This window comes from Monodelphis domestica, chromosome 1 (assembly GCF_027887165.1).
Source record: "Monodelphis domestica isolate mMonDom1 chromosome 1, mMonDom1.pri, whole genome shotgun sequence".
Taxonomy (NCBI): domain Eukaryota; kingdom Metazoa; phylum Chordata; class Mammalia; order Didelphimorphia; family Didelphidae; genus Monodelphis; species Monodelphis domestica.
The window spans coordinates 718,327,682-718,351,495 of NC_077227.1; the positions used below are offsets into that span (position 1 = coordinate 718,327,682).

The 23,814-nt window shown below is 42.4% G+C and overlaps 1 protein-coding gene across 3 annotated transcripts in view; it reads right to left on the reverse strand.

Moving 5' to 3' along the window:
* Positions 1-7,426: 7,426 nt before the first annotated feature.
* UBE2D4 (ubiquitin conjugating enzyme E2 D4 (putative)) overlaps positions 7,427-23,814 on the reverse strand; it is a 45,424-nt gene continuing 29,036 nt past the window's right edge. For all 3 annotated transcript variants that reach the window (XM_007477566.3, XM_001376616.5, XM_056812095.1), the window contains 3 exons: positions 20,610-20,715; positions 16,060-16,153; positions 7,427-13,205 (listed from right to left, as the gene is read on the reverse strand). In XM_007477566.3, the coding sequence (XP_007477628.1) occupies positions 13,160-13,205; positions 16,060-16,153; positions 20,610-20,715 (246 nt within the window). In that variant the 3' untranslated portion in view covers positions 7,427-13,159. The remainder of the gene's footprint in view (positions 13,206-16,059; positions 16,154-20,609; positions 20,716-23,814) is intronic.

Genomic DNA, 23,814 nt, shown 5'->3' on the forward strand with positions numbered 1-23,814 from the left:
CAGGGGTCTACAATCAAGTGTTCCAGATAGCGTTCGAACCCAGGTCTTTTGATCCCGAGGCTGACCTTCCAAACTAAATAGGACCAAACACAGCTCCAGCCCACCCCACCTCCCAAGCACTCCCCTCCTTCCTGTCATTTGAAGAATAAATGATGCAGGCTAAATTGGGGAGTCCCCCTCAACTCTTCACGCCCTCCACAAACTATAATTAAGCTATCATCAAGCCATCACCCACACACAGCCTCTTTCAGATCCAAAAATCCCACCATCCAAAGCACAACTCATTACCTCCTCACCCCACTCCTGCAGTACCCATATGGCATAGAGGGCAACACCATCTTCTCATCCTTCATGCTGCTCAGTCTAGGATCCTGTGGATCCCTTGCTATTACAAACACATAAACTAAAGCCAAGACCTGTCAGTTTCACCTCTGCAGCATCTCCTGTCAATTTCACCTTTCTCTTCAGCATCTCTTGTGGATTTCACCTCTCTGCACCTCAACCCTGCCACTGCCACCCTCCCATTTTGGTACATCCATCACTCAGTTACTGAAGTGATCTTCCTTAAGCACAGATTTCCAGGATCATGGACAAATCTATTTGGCTTTTTAAACCTCTCATAACCTGGCCCCTTCCTGCTTCTCCAGTCTTTGAATACTTACTCCTCCCCTTTTACTCTATTGTGTGTGTGTGGTTTTTTTTTTAAATAAAACCCTTACCTTTTGAATCAATACTGTGTGTTGATTCCAAAGCAGAAGAGTGTTGAGGACTAGGCAATGGGAGTTAAGTGATTTGCCCAGGGTCACACAGGAAGTGTCTGAGCAGAGATTGAACCAAGGACATCCCATTTCTAGGCCTAGCTCTCAATCCCCTAGGCCATCTAGCTGCCCTTCCCCCTTCCCCTTTTACTCCTGATCCATTGGTAGTAGTCTCCTAGATGTTCTCTCCAGGCTATTCCTCAAAGAAGACACTGTCTCCCCACTCTCCGTTTTCACTTTCTCTCTCATACCTGGAATTCTCTTCTTCCTCATTTCCATCTTCTGACTCTCCTGTTTCCAATTCTCAGCTAAAATTCCACCTTCCACAGGAAGCCTTTCCTGGTCCCTCTTAAATCTAGTGCCTTCTCTCTGAAATGATAGACATCTGATCCTGTCTGCATTGTGTTTGTACACAGTTGTTTGGAACTTCCCCCTCTCCCTTTCTTAGCATGAGATCCTTGAAAGCTGGGCCTTTTCCAGTATCACTAGCATTTAGCACAGGGCTTAGTATAAGTGCTTTGTTTCCCATCTTCCTTTCTAGTATTGTTCCACATTACTCCCTTTCACATGCTCTTTTCCAGTTAATATGGCTTATGAGTTGATCCCTATATATGACATTCCATTTCCCCTGTCTATTCCAGATGATGCCTCTGATGAACTCCTCCAGAATTTTTTGCATCCTTCAACACACAGTTCAGTTGTCCCCTACTACTGAAGAGGCCTTAAAGGATCCCCCCATACCTCTGCTTCCATTAGTTTTTTTTCTCCTTCTTAGGGTTATTTTATGTTACTTTAAACACTGTGCATTTACTTACCTGTAAAATGTGACTTCATACCCTCTCCTGAGTAGCATTGTAAGGTCCTCTGGAGTTGTGGTACACAATGAGTGCCTTGTGTTTAATTTAATTTAATTTATTTAATTAATAATCATTTAATTAATGTTTGTTAAATTGAAAGGAATAGTGTGGGAACCTTGTTCCCTTATATAAATGCTCTACAGGTTTTGCTGATTCACTGTGTAACCTGTATTTCTCCTTTTCACCCCACCCTCAAATATGTCATCTCGAGGGTTCATCATTAGAAGGCTGGTCACCAGGTTACAACTTTTTCCCAATGCTTTGGGCCAAAACACCTCAAAAAGACTGTCTACTGTTGTTGGCCATCTGATAGGCTGGTGAGGACGCCCCACCAAGGGAAACTGGAACCTTGAGGTACTAATATGTGGTATTCTAGAAAGTTCTCTATAATGTACTGGAAAGGGAAAAAGTTAGTCTGTGTCCTTCTCTTGCCCAGACTTAATCCTGGCACTGAGATTTCCTTCCAATAAACTTGTTTCTAGCCTCTCCAAGGACCATATAAACTAGCTAACTAGAAGGTAAAGAAGTAGTCATCACTCTCCCCCATCCTCCCTTTTTGAATCATGAAACCATCAGCTAAATGTCTTTTACATATTTGTCTGCTCAAGCATACTGTAGAGTTTGAGCTGAATGGAACCTTGGAGATCAATAACACCCATGACTTTTGCCAGTGAATGGGGATCATTAGAATGCAACACAGAAAAAGAAATATATCCAGGAGAAAATATCCAGTCTGGATCAAGCTAGGATAGCTTGGAATTCTCCACAGCAGAGACTAGTTAACCCATCAAATTTTTTGAAGATACTTCAGTAACTGTAATCTTCTTATGATTTTAAGTCCATCAGAAATTCTAAAGATAATTAGAAATGTCAACTAAAATATTTATATGCCATTTTTAGGGTGTACAAAACACTCTCCTTCTAATAATCCTGTGAGATAAGCAAGTGTAAGCATTATTATCCCATTTTACAGCTGAGAAATTTGATCACAAAACTAGGCTTCAACTTAAGTCTTCTGACCTCAGGGCCAACCCTCAACTAAATCATACTGAAATTAATTTGTTCTACATATCCTTACCATCTGTCTCCTGCACACTGTGATGATTATCTTTATATTCACTTTACAGAACACCAAGAAAACCACCATGTGCTAAGACCTAAATGCCTTCTACCTCACCAAACACAGACTTTGCCAATGTCTTTAAATAAAAAGACTCACCATTTCCAAGATGAGCTTCTCCCAGGTTTCCTAATTTCTTCCAAATACATTCTCCTTCCATTTTTCTGTTTTCATTTCCCTCCCTTTGGTATCTGCCTCGTCCTATATCCATTTCTGTTCTTCTTCAGGTATCCTTCCTTATCCCCACAATGGTAGTAAATAATTACTCTTAACTGAACTCAAAGCCATTGTAGAGCTCCTTTGCTGTCCCATATTTCAATATTAAGCATAAGTTTCTCTGCTCTAGCACAAGCTTTGTAGAGCTGCCTAATAATCACTCCTTTACTCAAAAATGTGCCTATAGCAGGGGTCCCCAAACTTTTTACACAGGGGGGCAGTTCACTGTCCTTCAGACCATTGGAAGGCCAGACAATAAAAAAAAACACTATGAACAAATCTGCGCACCACCGTCTGGGATAGCGGAGGCTGCAGCACTAGCTGTGATGGTCCCGTCAAACCTTGCACAGAACCATCATCACCACCACTATACCGGGTAGCAGTATACATAGTGAGGAATCCCCTCCCCTAGATCACCGCTCACCATGCTGACGTCTTCCATTGTGCAGCCACATAATCCTTTACACGGCGCCTCGTTCTCATTCAGTTACTCTCAGAACAAGGTGCCTCACAAAGGATTATGTCACCAGAAGTAATATGTACGTGAGTGATGCCATGCTTTGCAGCGCCGCCATATACAGTGTTTGTTTCACCGATTACCAATGAAAGAGGTGCCCCTTCCAGAAGTGCGATGGGGGCCAGATAAATGGCCTCAGGGGCCGCATGTGGCCCGCAGGCTGTAGTTTGGGGACTCCTGGCCTATAGGACAAAAACTCCTTAGCCTACTACCTCATTCCTGCCCACCATCAACATTTGCTGCATAGATTTCCTACTGAAACTTGGGTTACCCTGATGGCACAATATCCCTGGCTACCCTTTTGACTAGAGGCTGCACCAGTATTCCTTCCCCTTAGCTCACTGATCAAGGAGGAAGAGTTGGAACACTTTTTGCTCCCCATTGCCACTTCCATGTTCTCCTTCCTCCATCACTTAGTAATATGTAATTAGAAATCTTGTACCTTAGGACTTCATTTCCCAGCACCCCACTCTCCTCCTGTCGTTAAGTGCTGACGTAGGCAGGACATAAATTCTGTGTAGTTCCACCTTTCTCTCTCTTCTCTTCCTGCGGTGGTACCTGTGGGCATGTGGTTTTATTTTGTTAGATAATTACCTTTTTATTCCTTTACTTCAAGTTATTATTAATAAATCTTATAAAAACAATACTTAGAATATTGTATATTAATTTTTAATCTTACATTTCCCTTTCCTTCTTTGAGGTTCCTGCTATTTATATCTACCACCCAATCAAAATCTTGATCACTACTGCCTAAGATACCATACACACACACACACACACACACACACACACACCCCATTTCCCATCCTTCCTCAATGAATTAAGTACATAGATCACAATTTTTCCTTCCTTCTCAACTTCTGCTCTCATACTGGGGACTTCAACATACATGATTCTCCCTCAAACATTAACCACTCAGTACCACAACCTACTTTCCTTTCATGATCTACTCCTCCACCTTAGCTATACAGTAAAGATGATCATATCCTTAATCTTGTCATCACTCACAAATATACTACCTCCATGTATAAAAATTCTGTAAACCCCTTATCTAACCATAATCTATTAGCTTTTCTTCTCTTCCTCCACATTTCCTTACAAAAACCTACTCTTTATTCACACTGTGCCCTCCAGTCTCTTGACCCTGCAATTCTCTTCTAGTCCATTTCCCTTGCAATATCCATTCTCTCCTCCTTTCCCCATTCAGATTCCTAAATGAACCACTTCAATAATGCACTGTCCTGGGGGCAACTGGGTGGTTTAGTGGATTGGGAGCCAGGCCCAGAGACAGAAAATCCTGGGTTCAAATTTGGCCTCAGACACTTCCTAGCTGTGTGACCCTGGGTAAATCACTTAACCCCCATTACCTAGCCCTTACCACTCTTCTGCCTTAGAACCAATACACAGTATTGATTCTAAAAAGTAAGGTAAGGGCTTTAAAAAAAAATACTGCACTGTCCTCCTCTCTGAAATGCCTTATCAGTTCACTGATTATACCCAGTCAGGCTCATTCCCACCATCCACTAACTTCACTCCTACATGTCTTGCTGAAAAAGATGAAGACAATCATGTACTCTTTCTGACTTATGTTACATAACTTTGAACCCTCACTGCTGCTAGACAATCCAACTATATCTTCCTTATCAACTTACTATCCCACCTTCCATAGCTCTTCCAAACTTTTGCAACCTTTTTTTAAACCTTTCATGACTTCCCCTCTTCTCACCATTTCAGCTAAGAAGTTTACCTTATATTTTACAAAAAAAAACAAATTAAGGTTTGTAAACTTTAAATTACTCCACCCTACTTAAACCTTACTTTAGGGGAAGATAAAGTTGCAATCTCCTGATTGAACAATAAAGGTACTTAGTTCTCACCTTATAGTGAAGCTAGAACATTAAGCTAAGTCTATTTTTAGTGTCCTAATACAAAAAAGGTGTTAAGTAATTATAAAGGTTAATCACAAAAAAGCCAAATAACTAACAAAAGGTGAACTTAACAACAAAGTGTTAAGTAACTCAAAAGATATAATCTAATCAAAGAAAGTGAGAATTAAAAGTATGGGCAGTCCTGGAGAAAGCCTTTGATGTGATTGGTAGATGTGAAAGTTTAGAGGAGACACAAGGGTGAAAGGTCTATATATTTGGGATTTTAAGTCTCTTAAAAAAAACACTCTCCCTTATTGGCGGTGGAGAGTTAGCTGAGAGGAACGTGCTGAGTCTTTCGGTATCTTAGTGTGGCTACAAGCTATTGTCTGGTTTGTTGGTGAGTTTCTGGCTGAGTTTCCCTCCTTTACTTTCCAACTTTATCTTCTTAGAAGCCTCTAATCTTCAGAGACCTAGAAGCAGGGATTTTTAAATTCCCCCTGGCACAAGCCAGGTGAGAGAAATCCTATATCACCTTCCTTCCCTCTCCTTAATTCCTTCCCTCTATATGAATTAAATTACCATAAAATACCAGTCTGACATGGGTATTTTATTTGGGATTTCCCCTGGCGACCAATTAAATCTAGATTTTAAGGCACAACTCTAAGTTCATCTTTATAGGTTATTCCTTGTGAAGTCTCTCTTCTTCCCCATCTTCTTCATTTCCTATCTCTCAGATACCTCCTTCACCCTAGATCAGTGATGGTGAACCTATGGCATGTATGCCAAAGATGGCATGCTTGCAGTCACCTGCCAGTTTATTACTAGAATGCCAGAGGGACTTGGAACAGAGCTGTTCCCCTTCCCTTCTCCATATGCCTGAGGATATTCCTCATTTCACCTGCCCCTCTGCCCAGCAGCAGCCCAATGGAAGCATTTCTTCCCTCTCCCATATAGGATGGGGGGAGAGGGCAGGGAGCAGGGCACAGCACTCAGCCTCTGTTGGGGGGGGGGGTTGGATACAGCACTTGGTCTGGAGGATGGGACCTGGCACTCCATCTCTAAAAGGTACACCATCACTGTCCTAGATCTTCCTTCACTCATCTCATATGAAGAGGTGGCCTTATTCCCAATTTCTCCACCTGCACAAGCCTCTCCTCTAACAGATTGCCCTCTTTCCAGGATGAAGTTTCCACATCAGAACTAGAATCACCTCTTCATCATCTCCAAGAAGTAATCACCACTCTTTTGCTTTCAAATCTCCACAGGATGGGGTACTTGTTCCTCCTGAGATAGCTCATTCTACTTCTTGATAGCTCTAATTATTAGGAAATTTTTCCTTGCATCAAATCTAAATTTTCCTCTTTTCCTCATTGCAATCATTACTCTTCTTTCGAACTTCTGGGACCAAGTAGAAGAAATGTGTCTTTTTCCATTTAATAGTCCTTTAAAAACACAATTATAAGGTCCCTTCTGTATTCTCTTCTGAAGTAATTTATCAAACCTCCCAAAGCATGGATCTAAAGTCCTTCACCACTTTCGTCCCCCTTTTCTATCATCTACCATCATTCTACCATCAAATATATCAATGTCTGTCTTAAATGTGGTACCCACAATCAAACTCAATGTAAACTTTTCTCACCTTTACTAGAAATCTTTTCTTCAGTGTCTTTTGCTGGCTCATTCTCACTTAAAGGATATTAAAGCCAAAAGGCTTTTTAGGATTTCATGCTCTGTCTAAACTGAATTCCCATTTGATTTCATAAATTTGTTGATTTATTATGGGTAGATTCAGGTCTATTTTCTTACTCTACCTTCTCCTCCATTATCTAACCAGTATTAGACAATTCTCATTCTATTTTTCCATTTCCACTGCCCAAAATTTAACCTGGCAAGAATTGAACCTATTAGATCAACTTCATTCTTGAAATTCTCTTTAACTACTTGGCTCATTCTAAAGGCATCTTCAATGGTTCTGATGGGGCAATAAAGGGAGATTCTTGAAGCTGTCTGTCTATGCAATTCATGATAGTCAAAGAACACACCCAGATGGAAACAGAAAAGAGGCTGTTCTTGAAAGGCACAGCAAGACCAGTAAGAAAGGACCACTGTTTATTTAGCTTATGCATCAACAGAAGGTTCACAGTTAGCAATAAAATCATATTTCAGCAGAATTCCAGGATGAAGTTTCCCTGCTCAAGCCAACATGTGGCCACAGTATTGCAGAGGTTGGAGACGTTTCAGGCTCTGCTTTTCCTATCTTAAAAAGGAATTGTGTCCACTCTACATGGTGCTCGGAAAATGGCAAGTATGGTTCAGTAAATGAATTCTTCACAATCTTGAGGGGAAAAAAAAGACACAAACTCTTCATAGTAAGTGGCTATTATGGTCTGAACAGTAACGAGCACTGGATGGCAGTGGAGAGGAGAAAAAAGGGGAACCCACCAGCCAGTCTAGAGAGGGAAACCGCCAGGAACAAGACAAGGATTTCTTGGGTTTGAACATGGTTCTGTATAACTCCACTGGAGGCTTGCTTGCTTTCTTCTGGGCAACAGCCACAGGCAGACCAAAGACAGCTTCAAATGACTGCAGACTGAGTTTCCTTAGAAGTCCATCTGGGCTTCCAAGAAGGGTCAGATCTCTCCCAAGAAAAGGGGAAACTGTTTCTTGGTGGCCCAATCCTTTCTGCAGCCCAAAGAAAAGATGATCCACATTCCTATGACTTTCCAGTTTCATGGGATTCTTATAGATGCCCAGAGCCCAGATAATGAGCACACATCTGCCCCAATTCCCTGGAGTAGTCTTCAGTTACAAAGAGATCTAAAGAAAATATATAGTGGGCTGGTGACTCACAAACACCAAAGGAAATAAAATCACAAAGGGGTGGTAATTCCAGCAAACTGAGGAGTTCAGTGGTGAGCCTATTTTACATTCTGACATTTTACATTTTAATGCAGAGTAAACAACCTGATATTGGTATGTTCTTTAACATGATCCATGTACCAAAAATTTCTGACATTTAAGGACAACTACTTCTTAGCATGTCAGAGTTTTTCTTAAATGCAAATTCAAAATCCATAGCCCTCCACAATCTATACCAGTTACCTTTCAGCTGGCACACTTTGGCCCAGCCTGTAATAGTGCTAGACTTCCCCAGCTGAGTTGATTTGCCCCATTTATTCCTATATCCATGGCTAGAAGGTGCAGTTCACAACACCCTGAACAGGATTGTTATTGCTCCTTGATACATAGTCCAGAGACAGACAGACACATTTGGGACAAGTGAACAGATTCTAATGTTTTCCCTTTCTTCCTACAGTAACACATCAGAGTTTTACTATATTCCTTAGCTATGCCAAGAGAAGGCAAGGGAATAATGGTTAGAACCTTGAAGGCTCTTGTATTGGGCTTTTCCCCAGCAAACCCAAAGACCTCCACCTCTCACGACTCCCCAGTAGGAATCATCCGTTCCCACGAGAGCAGCTTCCTCACTGTCTCCTAAACAAATCTTGCTTATTTCTCACTCTAAGCTTTGGCCTGGGCCATACCTCTAGCTCTTCACTTATACAGGTAACTAACTCTCCACTGAATTTGAACTCAAGTTCCACCACAAGGCTTTTCTCACACTGAACTCCCCCTAGCAACACTTCTGGTCTTTGCCATTCATCTTGGACTTTACCTATAGACTGCTTTAGGTGTGAGCCCTGAATTTCCAACTAACTAGACTGTAAACTCTTCAAGGGTTGGCCTCTCTTTGGTGGCCAGCTCTTTCTCTGGAGTATCAGCCAGTGCTTTGCAAGCACTGAGATGCTCAAAAAAAGGCCTGAATGAATCCAAGTAGTTTCTAACGTGGCTGACTCAACAAATGGGGTCCTGGCAATCTCATTCATGGCAGCTCAGAGCTAGTCATTCTTTTCATCCTTTTCTTTTTAAACACCAGGGACAGATACTTTATTCCTTTTTCCTGTAGAGTCTTTTTTTTTTCCCTGTAGAGTCTTAACCTGTCACTGTCTTTGCCAACATAAGTTTCTTGCCCTTAGAAGCTGTGAGCTAACTTCTCAGGAGTCTGAGGCCCTTGCAGCAAGTAGCTGAATATCCTTGGAATCTTGAGGCTCATTCATTTTTTAGGAAATTGAAGAAGCTATAAGAAATGTGTTCATTTTTCAGATTGCTAGATATTTCATAAACCTTTCCTGCTTGGGACTGAAGCTAGCAAACTGCCATGCATAAGATTAACAGGTACTCCACTATTTGTCCTATTTCTGACATGGATGTGGGAGAAAAAAGCACCTTCTAAAAAAGAAAAATCTGCCTTGGGTCTGAGCTTGGGCCACAGGAGTCTTCAACCAACCTGGAGCCTAGGACCTCAGTAGTACTTGGCTACCAGGGCTGGCTGGCTTGCAATTTCCAGTTTTTTTCAGAGGGCACAGCTGTTAAGCACTCCCTGTTAAGTCAGCTACTGCTCCACCCCTTCCCTCCAGCACTATTAGGGAGGAAACACACTGAAACAACTAGAACGAGTCATAAACAAGTGGATTCATAAAGAGGCCTGGAGAATGGAGAAGATCTGGGTCATTTCAAGCTCCCCTCCTAAATTCCCATTGGCAACTGGATGACTTCTATGCCAGTGGTTGTCAAGTGAGCCCTGGAAACTGCCCAGGTGCCACTTTGAGAAGGCTTCCACTGGCTTTTCAAGGAAATCCCTAAGAAAGTCTGATGAGGTAGCTTAGAACCGAGCTGTTCTGTGGCTTGCTTAGAAGGTGACCTTGGGGGCAGTGCAGCCTGGTGAAATGCCTCTCTGGTCAGGCTGATCCAAAAAGCCACCTCTTTCTTCTCTGTCCTCACCCAAAAAAAGGTTGTTTACCAATTTTCCAAATTCACCTTCTGTAGAATCCAAGGATCCCAATAAATCTCTCATATGGCAATGAGAATTCCAAATGGCGAGGTCCTCTAGGAACACAGTGGAGATGATGGCCAGTCTACATGGACTTCGGGCATTAAAATTCCTCCATCCCCCACACCTTCAGGACAAGGAGAAAACAAACAGCATAGCCGGCTATTCCATTGCAAACTTGGGTCTTTTCCTTTAGAAGGAGGTCCTGAGTGCAGGGAGTTGGCAGTCACAGTGGGACTTGACGCAATTCATTTGGAAACTAAACCACTTCACCCCATGGAACTAGGCCTGATCTTATGTGCTTTTTTTCATGCCGATTTCCTCACCTGTAAAAGAAGCAGGAAGGACTAGATGACTTCCCAGGTCCCATGTACTCTCTATCCTATGGCTTTTGCCCTTGAAAGAAGACAGGTCTAGTGGCTTTACTAGTGAAAGAGCCAGCTGGGCAGGCTGGGGTAAAGATGGCGTGCTCTGCAGCCCTAGCTCAGGTCTTTCTGAATATACAGTCTAGTATAGGCTTGCCAATAGCTACCAGCAAAGACTGAGTAAAGGTTGCTATTGGAGGAAGAGAAAAGCACAAAGACCTGATTTCATTTCTTTTACTACCCATGGGACCTCCTGCGAAGAAGGAAGACATTTTAAAAATTTGGTTGAACTGGTAAAAAAAAAAATTAAAAACAAAACAAAAAAAGATGTTTTTAGTAGTCACTAGATAGATAAGTTCACACTATATAACTTCAAGCAAGCTGCTCTATAGGCCTCAATTTCCTTGTTTGTAAAACTGGAACACTGGATCTTAACAATTTCTCCTATCTCTAACATTCTATGGTTCCATTTGGCTCCCATTATGTTGGGTAGCTTTGGACCAGACCTTTCCCTCTCTGGGCCTCTGTATTCCCATCACCAAAATGGGAATCAATCCCATCTTCTCCCTCTTACACAGCATGACACACAAGTTATATCTGGGAAATGCTTTGTGATCCTCTGATATAAGACGAAGCATAATCAAATGGTTAGTGCCCACAGGCTCCAAGCCCCATGTTATTCTTGCCACCCTGTTCTTCATAACGACTTTTTCTATCCTAACACCATAATGATGGTGTATGGCACAATCTTAATACCTGATATGTTTAAAAGTTTTCATTTATTGGTTAGTTTAAAAAAAAGACTGGAAAGGAGTGATTTCTGGCAAATAGCAAAGAATCCAGGGGCATGGAAAATCTAAGACAAGAAAAAGCCAATTGATGGCAATAGGAGGAGAACACTAGGTCAGGGGCTTGCCCAAACAAAGAAGCAGCAGAAGGAGCCCATCCCAGCTGCTCTTCCTTCTTCAAGGAGTTTATCTTCAGCAGCTTTCTCTGTGAAATCTTTTGGCAAAATTTTAACTACTACTTCTGAGTCTCTGGGCTATGGCTATGCCAATTCTCAGAAAAGCCATTAGCTGCCCTTAGGTTCAGGGATTAACAAATCCATTTCCTTTATCTTCTCTTTAAATCTGCAATTGCCTGATTGGATCATTTGCTAGTTGCATAGTTACACTGTCACTCAGCTCCCATGCACACCCCCAAATATTATTTTATTGCGGAGTAACCCAAGGAGTGCAAAGCAACTCTGAGAACCAGGAGAGAAGAGGGACAAATAAATCATTATCTTTAGTTTTGAAATAATACATATTGCTTCTCTTTGAGAAGGTTTAGCTAAGGTTAAAAAAAATCCCCATTCTACTCATTTTCTTGCTAGAATAGTCACAAATCTCTATAAAGGCAACCAATACTGTACTTCTTCATTTATCCCAACTCTAATAAAAATTTTAAACCTGAAAGCTAGTTGGGCCCAAATGCCCAATGAACCATTCCTGCTGAGGTTTCTAAAGGACCTAGACAGTTTCCAAACCTTGTCTTCTGAATGAAAACAGAAATGAGTATAAAAGTGAAGCTACCCCTTTGAGTAATTCAAAAATTATTTCAAAGGGAAAATTACAGGTTTATTTACAAAAGAAGTCTCTCTCCCAAAGTGCCAGACTTTTAACTTTTTTTATCTGACAAATGAAACACTCTCTTTCCTCTGACATTTTCTCTCTCTTTTTTTTTTTGCAGGGCCTCAGCCTTTTCCATGACCTTAAAATGACACAATCCTAAATCTTTCCAAATCTCATGATTTTTTTTTTCCTTGTGAAACTACAAGGAGTAGTCATTCTATTAGTGAGAGAGGAGATGAAGTGCTTAGCCAGTATCAACAGCTGCTTCGGATCTCCTGCTCACTTCTCAGTTTTAAAAAAGGGAGACTGATTACTACTGTGTGTGAAGACTGGCCAATCCCAATCTCCTCCTTTACTTGGAGGCAATGGGAAATCCAGCTGCTAATTCATTTCACTGCAAAACTGTTCCCAATTCCATGCAATGTCTCTGGGGGTCAGAATTCCTCTTTGGATAGAGTTCTTCAGTAAACTGAAAACTAGGGGAAATCTTGCCTGGCTCTCTTGGGCACATCAAACTAGTACTTGGTTCTATTAGGACAGTTCATCAGGAAGCCACTCAGCTCCTGTTGTGCAGCCTGAAGGGCACAGCATATGCCACCCTGAGGAAAGACTGAAGGAAGGAATGTGTGCATTTCTGCCATTCCAAGAGAAGACTGAGGGAGTCTGAGTGGAAGGTGGATTCCAGTTTGAACCAGGTTAAAAATCAGCAAATGAAAGTGGCTACTGATTTGGCATCAAAGGCATGAAGTTGTCAGAAGCCAAATGGCTGCAGGTGGTACCGCCACGTTGAGACAGAAGGGAGAGGGAAACCAAAGTCTGTTCACAGAGTAGAAGACTCCTTGTGAATGGCTCATGACATCAAGTAAACAGCGGACAACCCAGAGTTTTAGCTAAGAGACTGATCTGAGAGGTTCACTTCTTAACTTGTAAATACGAGTCAGATCTTCATGGCATTTACATGGCATATTTCTGGGTCCATTCTCTGGCCAATCTGTTGTACCTGGAAGAGAAAGGGCAGAGGTTAGGTCCTCATTCTTATAATTCTCTTGAAACCTGCAGACTCTAAGTAGAATTCATGACAACTCTTAGCTCTGCTTTTCCTACCTATTTGCCAGAGGGGGGACCAGCAGCCCAGGAGGCCATCTGTCTCTTCCTCAAGTCTATCTCCTGAATCTCTTGCCCCAATCTAGTGTGATGATACAATATGAGTGACAGAAAAGGCCTGAGTCAATGCTATCTGAGAATAATGAAAACTAACTTTGTATTCAGATAGCCAAGGCAAAAATGGTGGCTTCAACAGGCTCTCAAAAATCAAGAGTTGTTAAAGAAAAGCTAGTAAAAAAGCTAGATTTAATCAAGGAATCCTAGTGAGACCAGCACTGGGGCTTTCCTCATGGGACTTTGGAGAGTTCTGGGACTTTCCTCCATGGAAGGTTTGGAGAAACTTCAGTCAATGAATCATATTCTATTTCAAATGGAGACTGCCATTTATCAGTAATAAATTTAAAGGACTGTTGTGGGTATTTCTGTGGTTACTGCTATTAAAAGGATGGATAAATATTGAGTAGAATCATGTAAAAAAAACTCAACATAGTGAAATTTCTTGCATTTTTATACAACAAAAAATGTGAAAAATGTGCCAGTGGGAAAAAGGAAAGGCTGTCCTCCAGAATTCATTAACTGGAGCTGCAAAGAGCCATCTGAGAAAGTGACTATCAACCTCAAGCACTCAGTGTAAGGCACAGCCCAAGCACCTTGCAGAGGCCCAAGGATGGAGGCCAGTTCTGCCTCCCGACTGGCACAGAGAAACTCCAAGGACAAAATGAGACATATGTCTCCAGACACAACCACAGTGGAGGTTTGTTTTGCTTGACCATGCATATTTGTTACAAGAGTTTTGTTTTTAATTGGGGATGGGTGGGAAGGAGAGAAAATAAAAATCTGTTCATCTTTTCAAAAAATTACTCCTTCTCTTAGCAACTATCAATATCCAACTGGACTAGGTACTGTTAGCAAGCTGTTTGGTACACTTAATTTGTCTTTAAAAAATTATAATTAATATTGAATGTCCATTCAACTAATCAAATTTATTAGCAACCACTTACAATTAACTAATTCTTTTTTTTTAAACCCTTACCTTCTGTCTTAGAATCAATACTGTGTATTGGTTCTAAGACAGAAGAGTGGTATGGGCTAGGCAATGGGGGTCAAGTGACTTGCCCAGGGTCACATAGCTAGGAAATGTCTGAGGTCACATTTGAACTCAGGACCTCCCATCTCTGGGCCTGGCTCTCAAAAACTAATTTTAATACATAAAACTTCCCTAACCAGGCCAGTCCCTCTCTCAGGTCTCTGTCCATTCATTCCACCACCAGTCTCTGGGTTCTACTTTTTATGCTTTAATTTAATTCACAAAAGCCTTTCCCAATTTCTTTGTATTGCATATCTTTGCTAGTGTTAATTGTACACTATTATTCCATTAAATCAATGTACCACAATGTATTTAACCGTACTGCTACACTTGGGTTACTCTAGTTTTTTCCAGTTACAAATAATCACACTAATTCATGAATAAATTTAGCACTTAAAAACGTGTTTTGATAACACCTTCGGGGTATATTGCAAACAATGGAATTATTGAGTCAGTGAGATTATTTTTTGACATTTTAACTGCCAGACTGTGGTCCAAAAATATCGTACACGTTTGTATTTCTATCAGCCATCCATGAGTGTGTATCCATTTTCCCCAAAGCCGCACGAAGTTTGCCGACTCCAATTCATGCTACTATCTACATGCCGGGTTTGGACGAGGCTTCGGTCATGCCGAGTGCTGAAGTGACAACTGGCATTTGTCTTCTGAACAGTCACCAAATAAGAAATGGGAGTGAGGCAGGAATAGAAAGCGAGACGGCTTCTGAAACAGAGTACTGCTGAATAAGCATACTCATTTATTGTTCCGCCACCCGTGCTGGCATGTCTCGGAACACTTCCGCTCCCTAGAACTCTACATAGCTGGTAAGGCCTTAGACCCCATTCTGCCTGCCCCCTTCCCAGCTCTGTGATTCACCCAGACTGGTCCTTGACTGTGTGTCCCTCAGCACAATGCCTCCCCACCTATCTCCATGCCTTCTCCTTCCTCCCCTCTGCCTTGGAGAGATAGCCTAGGCATCACTTTCTGCAGGAAGCCCCTCTTTACTCCCCCAACCACTAGGCTTTCCCTTCCTCCCACAGGATCTTATATTTAGCTTCTCCGTATTTATGCCGAGTTGATTTTTAAATAGCCTTGTGGTCTCCCCTATTAAATTATCAGCACTTTGCAAGGAAGGGCCATTTCATTCTTTGTCTAGCACAGAGCCTGGCCCACGAAAGGCTTGGGGACTGACTGAAATAATCCTCTCTGCCACAGGGGCTCTTGGCTTCCCTCTATCGTCCAGCAATCTCTTCAAGGGCTGAGCCCAGCAGGACCATTTGGGGGAAACCGTTGTCGAACTTCCACGATTTCCACAGTGGCTGTTGGAGAGTTTACAGAGAAGAGAGAATGCTTCTTCATTTCTCCTGAAAGCCACAGGACAGACGAAGTCAGTGGAGGGCCCAGAAACAGGCCTCCTTTGATGATCCAGGCCTCCATCCACTACCTCCGGCTGGCTTTGAGTTAACTGACTAATACTTTGGAGGACTTCTTATAAAACGGGCTTGTCATCAGTGACCTGTGGTTCAGCCTCGATCCCTCCCTACAGAAACGGGCTGAGCAGCAACCTTCAGCAGGTAAACCCGAGGACAGAGATGGCTTACCCAGGGACCGCGTTTGCTGAGCCAGCTATAGGAAAAGTGAGAAACTCGAAGCAAGGCCTTACTTGTCTCGGTCTGCTTTGTAGGTGTGGGCTATCTCAGGAACCAGAGGGTCATCAGGGTTCGGGTCACAGAGCAGGGAACAGATGGAGAGCAGAACTAAGGGGAAAAGAAGTATTGAATTAGCTACTGTTCGGTGTCTTGGTGAGCCCTCTCACCCCTCTGTGCTCTGGATTTTATGTCCTTTGTAACGAATCTACCCTCCAGAGGGAAGAGGACAGCCCTGCCACCCTGGCCACTTTCATGCCCTTCTGCCTCACCTCCAGCCCAATGCCAGCTCCTCTGCTGAGCCCTATATTACCAACGAGGAGAGCTCTCCATGACCCTGAAGCAAGCCCAGTTGGCCTTGTAACAACCTCTTCCCCTTTCTCTCCTCCCCCCAAACTCCTAACTCATTTTTCATCTTCGGCACTGAGAACAATCATCAAATCAATACCTCCAATCCTGGAAAGGACGTGTCGATTGATCGACTGCCCTGGGGTCCACCCAACGTCCCTCTGACTTGCCCTCCCTGACCCCTAGTGGGATGGCAGAGGCTTCCTTCCTTTTGTATTTGTTTCCCCAGCACACATCACGAGCACTTCAATAAATGCTTCTTCATTCTTTAAAACACAACAAAGCCATGAGAATTGAGTGCACACCTAGTCTAGATGTCAAAGCCATCTTGGGGCTAACTCACTAAGGGACTCTGGGAAAGTTCGTTAAGGTCTTTGGGGATCAGTTTCTTCTACCCCTTTGGAAACAAGAGTGACCACACACCTTAGGTCAACACTTGGAAGAGAGGGCCAAAAGCACTTAACCTACAAAACAGAAGGGAATGAAATAGTCAAGGTCTTGCAGCAGGAGGACTAATCACACGGGCCCCTATTTATTCCTATAGCTGAAAGGGAGAATAAGGAACGTAATGGTTCCACTGCTGTTATAAAATCCACATCTAAAGGTAGGGAAAACACAGGCAAAGGAGGAGGGAAGGCCAGGCCAGCACTACCGGTCATTTCACTTGCCACTCCCCTTTTCCTCCTCCTCCTCCTCTGACTCCTTGGATGCATGTGATGAGGCAGTAGGGCCTAAAGGGGGCAGGGTGAGGAACCATAAGTTTTGTGGAAAGAAGGGACCTAGGAGATCTCCTAGTCCTACCCCTTCCCTTTGCAGATAAGGATACTGAGGCAATAAGGGGACTGAGGTCGGAGTGGCCATCCTCCTTTGAAAATCTAGGTCTTTGCCCCTCCAGGGAAGAGAGGGCTAGCGTTCTCTCCAGAGATCAAACAGTGACTACCCTAAGTAAACGTGGCTGTGTCTGAACAGGAAAACTGAGTATTTACATAATGAGTACCACATGAGATGATATATATGACGATCTGGTTCAAATTCACTGAGTAGATGGAGATCGAGGGCAAGTCACTTAACCATAACATCAAAGTTGGTTTCTGTGTTGGCGGAAGGAATTCCCCAAGCTGAAGAAATCAGACCCTCCTTGTAGGTATATGTGGAGCAGTGAAAAAATAACAAGGTTCCAAATTTTACTTTTTCTTTACTGAGCATAAAATAAAGATTGAGTTCCTGAATATAAGGATTTGTATTTAAGATACATCTTTCCTAGATTCAATGAGGTTTCAGGGTGTTCCAAGGAAAATGTCTGTGGTATTCAGACAAGAAGCAATCATAAAGCATTAAAAACAGTTCTCCTAGGGCAGCTAGGTAGCTCAGTAGATACAGAGCCAGGCCTGGAGCTGGGAGGACATGGGTTCAATTCTAACCTTTTCCTAGTAACCCTGGGCAAGTCACTTAACCCTAATGGCCTAGTCCTTACAGCTCTTCTGCCTTGGAACCAATGCTAAGTATGAATTCTAAAACAGAAGGTCCCGGTTTTGATTTAAAAATAACAACAACAAAACCCAGTTCTCCTCTCCCTGCTGGGCCTTTTCCTCTAGGATTCTCTATGCTGCCCACTTTGCAAGTCCTAGTTCTTGACATGCTGTCTTCCCTATGAGGCTATGAGCACCTAGAGGCCTGGGCTGGTTTTAACTTTCTTTGGATCCCCAGAGCTTAGCCCAATGTCCCGTACACAGTAAGTGCTTACTAAATGCTAGTTCAATGGTTACATGGCTGGTGACATATAGCTTTGCCTTTACATCAGTAGCTACACTGAGAACTCCTATCGTCCCCTTATTCCAGTTCTGGAAGAAGTCATCTACTTGCTTGCCTCAAATGAATAAAAACGTGTCAGGTTGTGATGAAAAAGGGGCCAGGAGGCAGCTGGGTGACTCAGTGGATCGAGTATCAGGCCAGGAGATGGGAGGGCCTGGGTTCAAATCTGACCTCAGACATATGCCCCAGGACAAGTCACTTAACTCCATCTGCCTAGCCCTTTACCCTTACTGAGACGGAAAGTAAAGGTTTAAAAAGGGGGTGGGTAGGGGTGGCTGGGAGATGCTCTATAACGCATGCCCCCAAGGATGGTGAGCCCTTCCCCTTAGATTTCTCTGAAGTATCAATCATCCTGAATGCTGTTGGCATGAAACGGGAAAAGGTGGTGGGGGGACCAACAGGACCAAAATCTTAGGGGAAAAGAGAATAAAAGGACCCTTTTAGGATCAGAAATGGTTCATTTTAGGTCAGCCCCATAGAAGATTATTAAGATAGAAGCAGCTTAATGTTTAATGTAAGAGAAAAGGCTTGAAGCAGAACTGCTCAAAGGAAATGAAAGAAAGGTCCTTTGGACTCTCATCAGGGGACAGGAGAAGACACGATTGATCATCGAGGGTCTCTCCCTGGGCATGGCTTCCTGTGAGAGCCCAGGAGAGTCTATTACGGCTCATCCTCTTACCACTTAAAGTTGTCTGAAGCAATTTAACTCATTAATCAGACCCTCCCAGGCTTGCTTCCATTCCAGATTTTGGTTCCAGCTTGTCCTTCTGACTGCATTAGCCCCCTGTTCTTAAATCTCAGTCCTTCCATACCAGCCTCCATGCACTCCTATCCCACTTAGTGAAAGTGGGTCAATAAATATTTATTAGGCTCCTACTATGTGCCAGGCACTGTGCTCTGTGCTGTGGATACAAAAGAAGCAAAAGACAGTTCCTGCTCTCAAAAAACTCCCAGTCTAATGAGAGAGACAAGAAGCAAAGAGTTATATACAAACAAGCCACAAACAGGATAAAATGGAAATAAAAGGAAGGCCCTAGAATTAAGGGGGCCCAGGGAAGGTGGGAATTTTGTTGAGACCTAGAGGATGCCAGGAAGGCAGGAAGTGGAATTGGGGATGGAAAGCCTTCCAGGCCTGGGAGACAGTCAAAGAGATGGAGAATCCCAGAGCAGAGGATCAAAGAGTATGAAGTGGGCAATAAGGTATAAGCGACTGGAAAGGGAGGGGAGGCAGGTCATGAGGGGCTTTGCATGCCAAGCGGATGATTGTGTATACAATCCTGCAGACCATAGGAAACACTGGAGTTTACTGAGTCAGAGGTGAGAGGGGAGGGGGAGAGTGTGTGTGTGTGTGTGTGTGTGTGTGTGTGTGTGTGTGTGTGTGTGTGTGTGACACGATCAGGTCTTGAGTTTCAGGATAACCGCTTGGCAGCTGAATGGAGAATGGACCAGAGGGGGAAGAGAATTGGGGCAGGCAGACCCCCATCAGCTGCTGCAATAGTCCAGGCCTGAGATGATGAGAGCCTGGCCCAGGGTGGGGGCAGTGTCAGAGGACAGAAGAGGACATATTCCAGAGCTATCACGAAGGTGCAACGAAGAGGCCTTTGCAACAGCTTGGAGGTGGAGGATGAGAGTGAGGAATCCAGGATGACTCATCCATGGTGAGCCTGAGGGATGGCAGGATGGTGTTGCCCTCTACAGTCAGAGGGAAGACAGGAGGGTTTAGGGGGGAGACTGATTCTGTTTTGGGCATGTTGAATTAAAGTTGTCTACTGGCCCTCCGGTTTGAGATGTTTGAAAGGCAGTTCTATCTTGCCCTGGATTCTGTCCTTCATCATCTCCATGATTTCTGTCTGTCTGAACAAAGTCCTCAAAGCAGTGACTCCAAGGCTTTCAGGTCTTTCCTTATTAACATGCCTCTGGGTTAGCTAATATACCCCTTGCTGGGTATCTTAGAAGTCCTCCAACCTGCTCAAATCCTATTTCTATCTAAGTAGCTTTACTACTTCCTGATATGAATCTTCTATCCTTAGCCCCATATTTGTTGCCCACATACCTACATTTAGTACATTTTTAGCTCATTTAACAATATTTGCCTTCATCAATTTCCATTCTAATCATTCTTTCCCCATCTCAACAGATACACTCTTACACCGTCCAGAGGAACAGAAAAGTATTTCTATTTCAATTTGTTATTGGTTTATCTAAAAGCCCTTAAATTGGGCGTATCAGAAGCAAGGTTTGCATAATCCTATCTGATCTGAAAATCCCCCACAACTTGAAAGGCATTTTTGATTTATGCTCTCGAATGTCAAATGGCTGGTGATGCAGGTAGTTTTCCATCAAGTACTATTAAGACTCTTGTTCTACCAAATGGCCAGAGCAGTCTCCAACCCTTTCTCATCCCTACCTTTTGATACTGTCAATGCTGGAGACCACTGAGATCTCAGGATGTCAAGACAGATACTGCCATTGCTGTTGATGTTTGGGTGATAAATTTTAGTTGTAAAAGCAACCTGGAAGGAGAAAAGATCAAAAGCTGAGATTAGTACTGAAGTGATCAAAGACATTTCATATTTGCAGAAATAGTGAAGTTAAAATGAAGTGCACCGTCAGGAAGGATGGAGCTAAGAGCTTGCCTTGGTGCTCATCACATCCCTCCCATGCCTCTGATCTCAGGCCTCCTTGGGGGCGGGAAGTTTAGAAAGGATGGTAATCCAGGCTGCTCTGGAGCAGTCCTGGTATTTAAGAGTGTATGATGGGGCAGCTAGGTGGCTCAGTGGATAGAGCCTGGGCTGGAGATGGGAAGTCCTGGGTTCAAATATGGTCTTAACACTTCCTAGCTATGTGACCCTACACAAGTCACTTAACCCCAGTTGTTTGGCCCTTATCATTTTCCTGCTTTAGAATTGATAGTATTGATTCAGATAGAAGGTGAAGGTTTATTAAAAAAAAAAAGTAAATGACACTAAGGGATCTGAACGGTGGGAACTGAGGAGACCCAGGTGTGTCTCTGAAATAAACTATCTTCTTTGAGTTTTCTGACAGTTAGCTGAACTTGATGGAGCTTGCCTTATAAATGGAATAAGCCATAACTACAGCCATAAATGGCTGAATGTCAACTCAGAGGTTCTTATCAATACTAAGACCATAACTAACATAGGAAGAGAAGGCTGCATGATTAGAGCCAAAATAGCTTAGGAAAAGTCAAGTTACATTTACTTATTACCTGCCATCTTCTTCTTCCTAAAGGAATACTTTAAGATGAACTCCAACTTACCACCCAAAGGTGTGGGGGATACTTTTTTGGAGTGGGAGAAAAAAGGGAAGACAGCAGCAAGAGAGAGTCTATACTGCTCTATAAGGATAAATGATCACAATTACAGCCAAGACCAGGAAATCAAGTCACTAAGTAAAGAAACCAGCAAGAATTAAGTTTTCCTTTTCTTTTCTTCTCTACTTATTTTACCCTAAGGAAATACAGTCAAAATGAGTGTTGCAATCCCTTCCCTCATTCTTCTAAGTTGAATAAATACAGGCATGAACTTAATACTAGAGGGATCTTTTCAAGCCAATCATAATTCTCACAACAATGAGGGAGCTAAGGATATTAAAAAAGAATTGGGAAGAGCAGGTAGGACTGCTCAGTGCACTGATAGCCAAGCTTAAAGATGGAAGGTCCTTGGTTCAAGTTTAGCCATGTGACCATAGGCAAGTCACTGAATCCCCATTGCCTAGCCCTTACTGCTCTTCTAACTTGGAACCAATATTTTCCATTGATTCCAAGACAGAAAAGTAATGATTTAAAAAAAAAATTGGAATGAGGCTAGATTTGAATTCACAGGGTCTTTGTTCAAATCCCATTTGGACACTTACTGCCTGGGGCAAGTGACTGATTTCTCTCTGCCCTTGATTTCCTCACCTATAAAGTTGACAGGTTAGATTATCCCTAAATTCACTCCTGATTCAGATTCTCATGATTCTAGGAGTTTGGGTAAAGAGTTCTGCTACTCAATAGCTGTGGGACCTTGAACAAACTACTTAATTTCTCCTATCCTCAAGTCATCATCTCTCAACATAATCCCTACTAATATCAGAGTTTTTGTGAGGATCAGACTTAGCCCTGGAAAAGACCCCTGAGATTTAGTCCTAGAATTCTTAACTTCGAGTTCATAAGGAGTAGAGGGCAGGGATGCCATTCCAGGGGCATTGGAAAACCTGCCCCTTCTCTCCTGGCAGCCACACTGGACAAGTAAGACAGAACTTAGTAAGAGGTGAAGCTGATGAACAACTTCTTAGAATGCTAATCTGTTCACAATTGAAAGAAATGATAAATTTCTGTAAGAAAATCCCTTTGTCTGAATTGAACCGAATGAAATTCTTCATGCCCAACTGAAGATAACCTTTGGAATAGAGACTATATATTTCTTTTCCTTTAGGGGAAATTCAGAGCCATATTCCCTGGAGAGTTTTGGTCAAGCCCTTTTTCATAGAGATTAGTAAAATAAAGATGTAATTTTCTTCCCATCTAATTTCTGCTTGGTGGAGGAAGTGGTCTAGGGAATTCAGGTTAAGAAACCCTATTACAAAGCAATTAGATCCACAAGCCACAGGAAAATCTGTTGTGCCCAAATTGGCATTCTAACACAGGAAAATATAGTGTGTTTCAATAGATCATTTTATTCTCATCTTTTTATGAATTGAACAACCATAGAAGCCAATAGTTATAAGATCTTGAGAGCTTATTGCCCTTTTTGTTTGTTGTTTTTACTTAAAAAAAAATCCTTACCTTCTCTGTCTTAGTATCACTTCTAAGACAGAAGAGGAGCAAAGGCTATGCAATTGGGGTTAAGTGACCTGGCCAGAGTCAAATAGCTAGGAAGTGTCTGAGGCTAGATTTGAATCCAGGACTTCCCATCTTCAGGCCTGGCTCTCTGTCCACTGTGCTACCAAGCTGCTTCCCACGATCATACTAACTTTATTTTGCTTCTTCCAGGAAGGTACAAACTTCTAGAATGGTTCACAGTAGGAAGCACTTTTCCAATTAATCAAAGAACTGATTCATGATGGAGAGGTGATAGGAAATTGAGACATCATGCATGACCATGTTGGCTAAGGAAGAAAATAATAAATACAAAGACATATCCTAAGCTTTAGTTGGTTATGTTAATATACATATGCTCAGAACTATTCACAATCATATCAAAAAGTATGAGGACCAAGCCCGAGACTTCACTGGTATAGGGAATTCTTGGTGAGGAAATGCCTTCTAGGAAATAGGTGAATGCCTTATTTTTTTTAAAGGCTTTTTTAGTTTCCCAATTACTTGCAATAACAATTTTCGACATGTTTTCAGAAATTGTAAGATTCAAATTTTTTCCTCCCTCCCTTCCCTCCTCTCTCCTGGAAATGGTAAACAATTTAATTTGACCTGGATTATACAAATATTATCATGCAAAATATATTTCCATATTGTTCACTGTTGCAAGAGAATACTCAAAGTAAACCAAAATCCCCAAAATAAAAGCACAAATAAACTAAAGTGAAAAATAGTATGCTTTGATCTGCATACTGACTTTACCAGTTCTTTCTCTAGAGATGGGACAGCATTCTTT